General features: G+C 48.5%; 1 protein-coding gene across 5 annotated transcripts in view; it reads left to right on the top strand.

Moving 5' to 3' along the window:
- Positions 1-11,687, top strand: part of Slc44a3 (solute carrier family 44 member 3) — an 86,710-nt gene that overhangs the window by 32,329 nt on the left and 42,694 nt on the right. For all 5 annotated transcript variants that reach the window (XM_023720319.1, XM_004635703.2, XM_004635704.2 and 2 more), the window contains one exon: positions 257-443. In XM_023720319.1, coding sequence (XP_023576087.1) covers positions 257-443 — 187 coding nt within the window. The remainder of the gene's footprint in view (positions 1-256; positions 444-11,687) is intronic.

Below are 11,687 nucleotides of genomic sequence, written 5' to 3'. Positions count from 1 at the left end.
GTACCCTGGCTTCTGGGTTGGGTTGGGTGGGGGATACAGAAGACAGTTCCTTGACTGTGGAGCACCTTATTCTTATTTTCTCTTGCTCTTTGACCAGCTGAGTGTACCAGCTGCTTTAACTTCACTGTTATAGCCGAAGGATCTAGAATAATGACCAACACGTAGTAGGTTCTCAATCAATGTTTGGGAATGTAATGACAAAAATAGTCAGTAGCTATCTATTTGAAGAAATTTATTCTAACCCCTTTTTCACCAGGCAGTTCTGCTCGTCTTGATTTTTGTCCTCAGAAAGAGAATAAAGTTGACAGTTGAGCTCTTTCAAGTCACAAACAAAGCAGTCAGCAGCTCTCCTTTCCTGCTGCTCCAGCCTGTGTGGACGTTTGGCGCCCTCATTTTCTTCTGGGTCCTCTGGGTGGCTGTGCTGCTGAGCCTGGGAACTGCAGGTAAGGGACATGGGAGTGGGCTCCACCCCGCTGGAGTCACACACAGATGTCACCATTTTGGAGCCACTGGCCTACTTGTGGGACACCACACCTCTCCTGCACTGGGTCTGCCAGGTGACAGTGTTGGTAGCACTGCCATGGAGGACAGCAGGCGACTCTCCCTTCTTGTATGTGAGCACTGAGAATGCTGGGTGTGTACTTCATAAATAAGACATTAAGTAAGGACTGAAAGCTTTAGGAAAAAAGCAAACTGCAGTATGAACCAAGGTAGATAGAATACTATCAAATATCTTCAGGTTTAAATTTTATCCAAGGTACTTTGCCAACCCATTATTAAATGAATAGGTGATAAAGATCCCAGGGAAGACTTAAAAGTTTGTTGTGCCCCATAGGACCAGCATAAATTTAAGTGCATATAGAAGTTCACAGTGTTTTGGGTTTGAAAAGAAAATTCAGAATTCTCCATCTTCCAAATGCCAGGACTAGTCCTCAGAATCACCCACGGTGTTTCATTACAGTATAGATCTATGGACTGAATCATGGATTTATTTGATTTGGAGTAGGGCGGTGTGTGTGTGTGTGTGTGTGTGTGTGTGTGTGTGTGTGTTCACAAATGCCCCATGATAGGGCCAGCGAGATAGCTTATCGAACTAAGTGTCTGCTTAGACACTCACAGGGACTAGGGTTCGATCCCCGACACCACATGCTGCGCTGACCCCACCCCCTGACACACTGAGCCAGCCACAGAGTCTGGGCGTGGTGGCGCACACCTGTAATCCCAGTGCCAAGGAGGCTGCAAACAGGAGGATCACTACAAATCTGAGCTCCGTAGTGAGACCCTGTACCAAATACATTAAAAAAAAAAAAAAAAAAGATGCCCCACGATAGGGCAACCATATTCTTTGAGTAAAGTAGTTCAGAGTGCTGTCAGGAACCAGAGGAGTTTGTGCCCAGAACATTCGTCTCTCGCTGCTTCCCTCACGGCGAAGCCAAAAACCACTGAAAGCATGATGCTTACAGGAGGGCGGCTGCTCTGCATCCTGGCCTGAGCTCCTCAGCCCATGCTGAGGAGGAAGAAATAACGTGAGGACAGGCGCTGCCTTTGAGTGGCACTGTTCTGGGTCTTCTCTAACTCCTGTTTTAGGTGGTGACAGCCAAGATTCACAAGACAGTTGCTTTCTGTAGCCATCACAAGGAGTTAAGAACCACAGCAGATGTCAGATGAATGAAATGGATGTAGTTCCTTAATGTTTTATTGAGCTCCGTTGGTCCCTTCTGACTCGTCACGTGAGCCAATGTGTGTGCCTTTGCGTAAGAGCCCGTGTGAATATGCTCTTGTGTGTAACAGCAACAGCCACACAGTAGATTCATAGTGAACTTGCTGCCTGCCTTCCCCGGGGAGTTAGCTAAACCCTCAGAATCAAGATGGTCATAGCCTGCTGCAAGTCACAGCCCTTAGAAGCCTGTACTTCTGGCCTCTTCAGATGGAGTCTCTGGCAGCTTTCTGAAGGCCAACAGTAAATTACAGGCAATTGTTCAGAGAGAAACCATGGCCAGACAGAGAGACTAAAATTAATCAATGTGAGATATGCCTAGAGTGTAAGGCAAGCTCAAAGCAACAGACGCTTAGACCAGATATGAAGTACCACTTCTCACACATACATGAAGTCCATGAGAGGGACAAAGACCATGCCAGCCTCATCACCTGGCAGTCAAGGACCCACGTGCCTCCTTGTTCCACAAACTGTACCACTTGCTTCCACTGAAATGGCTATTTGGGCTGCATTATTCCACTGTTTAAAAGGTGGCAAGGAGGAAGATGAGCGCAGCCCCTCCCAGAAGTCACGGGCAGCACTTAGCCACCTGCATCCCTGGCCAAATCCTAGGTACCTAGTAACCTCCATCCACAATGGGGGATGCAGTTTCATTTTTGTTGTCTATGTGCATTGAAAACGTTCTATGGGCTAGCCAGATAGCTCAGCGGATTAAAGTGCCTGCTTAGGCAGACACAGGGACTGGGGTTTGACCCCAGCATGCCATGCCGGCCCCGCCTCTGGGGCACACTGAGACATCAATTGAGACTGGGCATGGTGGCACGCACCTGTAATCCCAGTACTTGGGAGGAAAGCAGAAGGATCACTACAAGTCCCATCTACATAGTAAGACCCTGTAGACCCTGTACTAAATACATTAAAAAAAAAAAAAAAGAAAGAAAGAAAGAAAACTTAGAAGTTCTATTACTAACTGCAACAGCAAGCAGAAACACCTGAATGTCCCCTAGGGTTTGGCAGCAGATGTATTTTAAATGAACAGGCAGATTGTGATAATTCCCAAAGTATCAGGCCCTGATTGCTGGTGGTCAAGAGCTTCCATGGGATAAGCAAGCAGAAAGTGCAGAGGCAGAACGGCTTGTCAACTGGAGACTGGCGCTTACACTAGCATCACAGTGGCCAGCGCTTTCTAAGGAACAAAGGTAACAGGAGCTGGAAGCGGTCCTATTACCTGGGCAGCTGACAGACTGAAGCGCACTGGCTGGGAGGGAGGCAGATCTTCTGCCACACAGCTACAGGAGCTCAGCACGCCGAGAGCCAGTGGGAGGGCTCCCCCAAACCGGAGCAACAGTCTTCCTCTAGCTCACTGACTCGAAGGGGTCTCCGTCCTGGTGAGAAGGAGGGCACAGGCTTTGTATATGAAGGGAAACAAAGGTAAATTGGAAATGTCCTAGATGCTGAGCTCTGTACCGAATGCCTTCTTGTGGTCTATGCTGTTAGCATCACAGTCTCCTTTATGTGCTATTCAGAAGGGACAGAGAAGAAAACAGGTTCTGAGTAAGCCATTTGCTGAAGGCCAGACAGCAAGGAAGTTCTGCCCCTTTTCTTTTTGAGACTGGGTCTAACTGTGTAGCTCAGTCTGACTTTCAACTTAATGTACATAAACCTAGGCTGGCCTCAACCTCACGGCAGCCCTCCTGCCTCAGCCTCGCAAGCGCTGGGATTACAGCTGTGCTCCAGCGCACCTGGTGCCGGGGCTCTCGACCCGCAGAGCTCCAGCATAGAAGCAGCCCCCTTCTCACCAACTCACTTCTCAGACAAAGCACTGGCCCGCTTTGGGAGTGGGTAGTCTGGAAATTGCCAGAAGACTGGCAAATACAGAAAAAGGAAAAAGAACCAAAAAATATTTAAGTGGGGGGTCAAGGCAACGTCAAGGGAGGACCTGGTCACAGGAGAGCAGGAGAAGGGCACAGTCCTGAGAGCTGAGACGTTGTCACAGGAGCAGCCCTGAGTCTAGCGCGAAGGTGAGCTCCCTTTGCGTTTGGTACACAGGGCCAGAAAATGCAAATTACACTGCTTCCTGTCTGTTCATTCAGGATGAAGCTGCTGGTTGACATCCACAGAGTGGCATCTGGGGCCTGTGACTGCGGGACGAGAGGTTGACAGCCAAGGAGAGTTGAGGGGGGGATTGGGGGAATGCCCAATAGGCGGTGGCCCTGGAGTACCCGAGTCCCTGCCCTAGAGAAATGCCGGAGGCACAGCGGCTTTGGACAGCACAGCCCAGGGTCAGTGAGGGAGCTTCCCCGGGCCCTCCTAAGAGCACAGCCCCAGAGGCTGTGGGGCTGGGTGAAGGGAGCTACGTCTGTGGCCACACCCAGGTGCCCTGGGGCACACATCCACAGTCTTTGGTTCACAAATACCTAATGGACACTATGGGGCAAGACACTGGCCAAGGCCTAAGACCTGAGGAAAAGCGAGGACCCAGGCCCAGGTGTCTGCCCGCAGGGCTCGGAGTCAAGCAGGATGGGCTGAAAAACATGATCACAGATGAGGTGCTTGGCCACGATGAGAGGAGAAACAGAACAAGGCCCTGTCTCACGTGAGAGTCAGGGAGCTTCTCAGAGAACAGGCTAGACTTTGCCAGAAGACTAGAAATGGGGAAAGAGGCAAAAGAAGGTTTTTACTGAAGCATCCAACAATATCAGATGCCCAGTCCAAAGAGATGGGGGATAAAACAGAAAAAACAAGACCTGTGCCTGCTTAGGGGTAAGCTACAGTGCAGTACATTTAACTTCCTCCTGCTTGGCCCAAGTGAGGCCTGCACCCACAGGCCTTGGAGAGTCTCGGCCGCCGGAACTGAGAGCAGGAGGGCGGGGAGGTAGGTGGCTGCTCCTCAGGACTGGCAGAGGTTTGTCGCTCTGAGAGTGAAGTGTGAGAGTTCTCTGCCAATGGGAGGAGAATAAGGTGCAAGAGAGAGGAATAGAGAGGCAGGGTGAGTCAGCTTTTCTGTGCTATGAACAGCTGAGACAAAACCACTTACAAGGGGAAGGTTCATCTTGGGTCACAGTTTTGGAGGTTTTAGTCAGTGATCAGTTGGGCCCATTTCTCAGGCCCTGATCAGTTGGGCCCATTTCTCAGGCCCTGTGGTGAGAGCCCAGTATGTTGTGGCCGCATGGTGGGAGGCCACAGTGGAGCAGGCCCACTCATCTCGTGACAAGATGGGAAAAAAGAAATAGAGACTAGCGTCCCACAGTCATCTTCAAGGTTACCCCGGGGACCTAAGATACTTTCTAGACCCAGCTTCTAAGGTTCTGTGAGGGCCTATGGGGGGCCTTTCCCACGTGGGCCTTGGGAGGCTGCCGCAGGTCCAGAGCAGGCAGGCCCAGGGCAGAGTGCGTGTGTGTGCAAGCTGATTTCAGGAGAGAAGGCGCTGCACACACAGAGCCACTGGCCTCCTCCCTGTCCCCATCGTGGACACCAGACAGGGCCGCTCCCTCAGGACACCTGGCTGCTTTCAGCACACCTGGCTGGCCGAGTGAACAGATTCCCTTTTGTCCTGGAGACCTTCTTCTCCAGTGCCAAAGTCACCTCGCTCTGGGCCTGGGCAGGGAAGTGGCTGCTTTGCTGTTTGATGATCTTTGAGTTATGAGAAACCGAGCTGTTTGCACATTTTATAAAATGCCACCCACCAAACCACCTGGGGCACTCTCTGAGTGGTGTCTCCTTCAGTGTCCCCTGCAGGCAGTGACAGGGATGATCCAGTTCAGACTGACACCAAAGTTTGTTTGGCGTGTTACTTGGTAGGTATGAATTATTTATTATTTGGGTCAGACAGTTTTATAAATTTATTAAATAAATATCTTAGTGTGTGAACTGAGGTGGGTTGTGTCTGCCCCAGTGAACTGTCCCCTCCAGGGACTGCTACTCGGCCTCTTAACTGACAAATTCTAGCTTGTTTAGGGGTCTTTTCAGCAGAGGATATCGAGGCCACTCCAGCAGTGACATTTAGCAGCGCAGTAGGACTTTCTTGCCCTTGCATAGTGACAGTGGCTATTATTTCGGGGAGGGAGGGGTGACCTGCAGTACCACAGGGACACCAGCAGGTGCCGTTCGTAGCCTGGGAAAGCCCAGGCGATCACAGAGGCGGTCTGAAAGGCTCACGGTCTGTAGGATGGAAAAGGCCCATCTAATGCAGGGGAGCTCCTTCCCGCCCCACGCTGCCCCTAGAGGAGGCAGCCACGGGGTGCACACAGCGTGCTTGGGGTAGGCGAGACCAGGCTTGCGAGGGGGAAAACAGGCTCAGACAGGGCTTCCCGGTCCCCAGGCCTGGGACCCAGGCTGGCTGTGGGCTGGCTGGGCATCAACCTGTGCTTCCTTCTGGCTGATGAAGAAACTGAGGAGCTACCGGGGCCACCTCCCAGTGATGCTAGGAGGCGGAGGGGAAGAGCGCTGCCTTGTGAACGAGGGCGCAGCTATGTTCTCCGCATTAGGACTCGGTGTTGACCGAGGCCTGTCTAGTGTGCCAGCTGCCCCTCGTGGTTTGTTCTCTGCTGCCTGACATGCTTGAGAAAACAATATGAAAGTCACCATTTAAAAAGTTATCAGAAAAAAAAAAAAAGTTATCAGTATTCTAGAAGGAAGATGAAGTTCTTTCACAAAAGTGTGCTGGTGGCCTGGCCTTGTCTTCTAAGGAGAGAGAAGGACGGTGGCAGGGAGAGATGGCAACCAGCCCCTGCCTTCCGTAGGTAGGGGCCCTCGGTGGTCGCTCCATGTGCAGCCGCACGCTGGCTCCACGGGATCTTCTCTCCGATCTGTTTTCCTTCCCAGAGATCTCCCCAGTGAGTTTCTTCCTCAAATGGCCTCAGAAATTATTAAAGGCCCATTTCCACTATTGTGTTTCTTAGAAAATCTACAAATTTCTCTAGAATACTTGGGTATTTCTTCTTTTCTAAATATTCCTCATTCTTTTGGCAAGTATTCATTGCCTGCCTTGTGGTCTCTGCCACTGCAATCGTGTCGTGCACCTACTTTGTGCTCTACTACTTGAAATACAACAGCAAGCGAGACCAGAGCCCCGATCCCCAGCGTTCACATCCCGATTGGTGTTGGGAAGGGAGAGGCAGCAAATGAGCTATGTTCTGTGTCCTGTGGTGAGAAGTGCTATGCAGAACACCAAAACAAGATGCTTCATCCCCAAAAGGAAGGACACCAGGGAAGGGACTGTGTCCTTCTCTTTCTCCGTCTCTGGGCTGGGGCCATACTGATCCGGTATCCCATCTGCTGAGTCAGTGAGTGAGTTCATGTCAGTGTTGAGGTAAATGAAATGTACACACGGGAAGGACTCGATATCTTGTAGGCTTCCTGTCACTGAAAGCATCCTCATGCTATCTAGAGCAGAAGCAGAAACCAACAGGAGACATAGCCAGGATGGAGTCAGCAGGCTCTGGGGTCAGTAGGGCCCCTGGGCTAGTTTTGCTGGAAAAGGCTCAAAGAAATATACAGAATGTGCTAGAGCCTGGGGACCTAGGACTCGGCGAGGAAGCCCATTCAGCCAGAATGGAGTGGTTGAGATACAGCGTGGCTCAGCAGAGAAGTCGGGGAAGGCCTCAGGAGGTCAGATCTGGGGAACCTGTTGATAAGAACTTTGGCTTCTGATCTGGAACAAGTCTTGGCCGAGTTTTAAGCAGAATAAAAACAGGACTGTATCAGGTACATTTTAAGAACAGCAACCCAGGGTAGAGGTGAGAGTGCCGTGGACCTGGGTCATTACGGTTTAGTGTGACACATTGGATTCTGTGTCTACTTTGAAGTGGAGCTCAGAGGATTTACTGAGCTATTAGATGAGGGAGGTATTAGATGTGAAAGAAATAGGAGTTGGCAGTGTATCACGAGGTTTTGGGACTAAGCAACTAGAAGATAAAATAGCCATAAATGGAGATAGAGCAAGAAGCTGAGTGGAATATTTTAAGGATAGATCAGACACTAATTTGGAGTTGTATTGAGATATTTTTTAGACAACCAGATGGAGATGTCCAGTAAGTAGATATAGATAGGTATGATTGTGAAGTTCAAAGGGAGGTCCCAGAATTACATACATTTTGGAATGCATTCAAGACAGTGAGATTAGAATGAGTGTATATCAAGAAGAAATTCAGAATGTGAAGCATTTCAGTGTTAAGATATCCTGAAGGCCTAGGGCTGTCATTCAGAGGTAGAACACTTGCCTGGCATGCACAGGTCTTGGGTCCCATCTACAGTACCGAAAATAATTCTAGTCATGAGGAAGGACAGCAAAGGAAACTGAGAGGAAGTGGCCAGTGGATAGAGGTAAATAGCATAGTTGCTTGGGATTGAGGAGAAGAGTTTCAGAGGAATGTGAATGGTCCAGTGTCTCAAGTGCTGCTAATACCTAAGATAAAAATTAATGATTTGCCACTGAATTTAGCAACCCAGAAATGAGACAAAATAATTTCAGAGAAGAAAGAAAGGGTATCATGATTGGAGTAGATTAAGTGGAAATTGGAGGTAAGGAACTGAAAAAAGCAAGTACAGAAAGGCTTTAGGAACTTATAAGAAGAAAGAAATGGGAAGAAGGTGTGAGAGGGAAGAACTCACCACAAGTTTTTGTTTTTAAGGTGAAAATAATTAAGAATGACTTGGGAGGAATATTTTGATGAAGAGGGAAGCGATGCTAAAGAGACACTTTGAAGAAGATGAGAAATGGTGGGAGGGCCACAGGGTCACAGTGGAGTGGCTGGCCTCAGGGTCGCAGACAGTTTATCCTGTTAAGGACAGAGTCCAGTTATGAACACATGGCTATAGCAAGAACATGTAGTTTGGCACTAGCTGAAGTTTTCTTTTCTTTTCTTTCTTTCTTTCTTTTTTTTTTTTTTTTTTTTTTTGTATTTTAGGGAAGGGCCTACACGGTGTTCAGAGTCTCACTACTAGATTGGACTCATAGTGATCTGTCTGCTTACAGTCTCCCAAGAGCTGTAATTACAGGTGTGTGCCACCACGCCCAGTCTCATTCACCATCTCAGTGCGCCCCAGGGGCAGGGCTGGCACAGCGGGCCCGGGGATCGAACCCCTGGCCCCTGCTCCTGGTTGCAGGTGCTTTAATCTGCTGAGCTATGTGGCCTGCCCTATTAGCTGAAGCTTTCTGATTTCTTTATTTTTCTCAGAGAAACAGAAAATAAGGCCACTGGTTGAAAACTAGGATGAAAGAGAAACTGTGAGAAGTTGGAGGAGAAATTAGAAAATGTTGTCCAGAAGGTTAGATGAATAGACAAATACGGTAACATGGGAGTTCTTCAACTACACCTTTTATCTTATTAGTATGCATCAATTATGCAGCATATTGAACAGTGAGTTCTTGACAGTCACTCAGCTTGCTTGTTTGCTTGCTTGCCTTTTCCTCTTTCATTCATCCCCTGACAACTAACATCCAGCCTACTGCCAGCATCTGGGAGTGCATAATTTCAGAGCTGGAGTCACTTGTAGCTAATCCCGCGTTCCCTGTCCTAAGCAGCCTCACATTCATCCTACATACTTGTTGCGGCTACACATGCGGACATTTGAGCCACAGAGGGATGAGATCAGTAAGAGAGTGAGAAGAATGTATCTTCTCAGATATCTGATGAAATAGATTTTTAGAAGGTCCTACAACTTGCCCAAGGTTGGTCAGCCATTGGGGGACAGTACGGAGTTGTAAATCCCGCAGGGGCCGGGGAGACGGCTCAGTGGAATAATAAGCGATTCCCTGGCAAGTGGAAGGGCTTGCGTTCAATGCCCGTTTCAAATTAAAAAAAAATAAAAAATAAAAAAAAAGTCCCGCAGAGATGTTGATCTTCCAACACCTGGTTTGCTGAGGATTTTGCCTGCACGGACCTGACCGTCCAGCAGAGGGCGGTGCTATTCGCAAAAGCAGGCCTGCCCCACCCAAGGCTCTGGCTCAGCTCGGGCAGTAGCCTGCAGGATTTCACCCTGAGGCCACAGCCCGGATTCTTTCGAGAATGTTTGCTGATAGCAGTTGTTTTTGAGAAAGGCTTTTCCCCAAAGTACATCTGGCAACATGTGGAGACCTTTCAGGCTGTCCTAAGTAAGACAGAGAGCCTGCATGCGAGGCACAGCCGCCCACCCCAGCAGAGGACTGTGTGCTCCAAAATGTGCACGGGTGCATTGACCGATCCTGCCCTGAGGGAAAGTCCTCCCAAAGGGACACAGAAAAACAAACAGAAGATAGGTTTTATTAAAAAAAAATGTTAATAATAACTACTACTAATAATAATTACCATTATTATAGCCGTCAGCCTAAAATAACCCAGGTTCACTCCCTTGGTTGTGAGCGCTGGGCGGATCTTGCTGTCTCAGCTGCTCGCTTCCTGACTTGCCATCAGTGTGCTGAGCTGGGATGCGAGTGAGTATGTGTGTGTGTGCGTGTGTGTGTGTGTGTGTGTGTGTGTGTGTGTGTGGTCGGCCCCGCAGATCCCCTGGAGGAGACACTGCCCCCTCCGGGCCCAGCCCTGCTCGCTGACTCTCTCTCAGGAAATATACCTCCTGCTGTGGGGATGTAAGGTGCAAGCCGTGCACGTGCGAAAGTCTCGGTTTTTTCATTTATTACAATAAAAGGCGCGTTGCTATTAGCACCCCTTAAAACTCCCCCTCTCCCTTCAAACACACGGATCCCACCATCCTAACACCTTCTGAATCTGTTCTGGAGTCCTCTTCTGTGAGCGTCCACTGCTGCACTGTCATGGCTGCCGCAAAGTCCTGAATGGCTTCAGAATGTTTACCCGGCATAGTTCTTCTGACCTGGGTAAAGACATGATGATTAAGGTAAGGAGAACACATCACGAGCCTGCCTTTCCACTGGATGTAAGCCAGCCGCAACACGCACTATTTTTAAGCAGACCTTGCCGAGATATAAAAGAGGCCTTTCAGAATTCCATCAGAAAGTGGCAAGAAAAGTAGGGTGTGCTCAAAGCAAAGGAGAGAGTTCAATAGGGGAGTTCATGGCAAGGCGTCTTTCACTGTAATAAATTTTCTAAATTTAAACTGTCTCTGTATATTTGATCACCCCTTGTATTCTCCATCTCCAAACAGTTTGTGATTTTGGAACTAGGTCTTTGCAAAACCAAAATCTGTCCTACACCTCCTGGCTTGGCAGGAGTAGCAGGGGGGCATTCCCTGCCCCAAGCACTTCAGATAGTCCGGGGAGTGGCTCTCAAGTCTACGGGCCTAACCTTCTTAAACTTGCATTCTTGTGTGAGGAGGCCTCCTTGGAATTGGGGCTGCTTTTCTGAAACAGGCCCATTTGGGAAGAGATAAGCACTTATCCAGATTTTGTTGAAATAAATTTCCTCCAAGCCACGATGGGCCCAGGGTTCCATAAACATTCACTTTGCTCTGCGGATCTGCTAGCTCCCTCTTACTGTGCAGCTCCGGCGCAGCAGAATGTGGGCTGGGGAGTCAGCTTTGCTTTTTGCAGGATTGTTTTCCTCTTTCCTTTGTGCATAGTACCTCCTGTGAATGTCTAAAGCTGTATAAACTGTGAACCTAATGACCGTGGGTATATAAGACAGGAAAGATAGGAAAGATGAGGCAGTATTTTTTTTTTTTTTTTTTTGTACCAGGGATTGAACTCAGGCACTTGAGCTTGCCAGACAAGTGCTTAGTCTACTGAGCCATCTCCTGGGCCCTTTAAAATTGTTTTGTTTTTTGAGGCCGTCTTTTATTTTATTTTTATTTATTTTTTATTGAGAAATAAGTATGAATGAGACAGTTTCACAGCTGATTAATAGGACAGTTTTGATAGTCAATACAGTGTACATTGTTATCTTCTTAGTGGTTATCCATAGTACAAGAAGCAGACAGGATATTCTGTCCAAACACTGTTAGTACACCTCTTTCTTCTCATTGAATTAAGTGAAAGTAGCTGTAAATTTATCCTAACTATTTTGTATATATGAATACA

The sequence above is a fragment of the Octodon degus genome, unplaced genomic scaffold (assembly GCF_000260255.1).
Source record: "Octodon degus isolate 3935 unplaced genomic scaffold, OctDeg1.0 scaffold00074, whole genome shotgun sequence".
In the NCBI taxonomy this organism is placed as follows: Eukaryota; Metazoa; Chordata; class Mammalia; order Rodentia; family Octodontidae; genus Octodon; species Octodon degus.
Note: the sequence above shows the minus strand (reverse complement) of the source record. Positions and strands in the feature narration are given on the sequence as shown.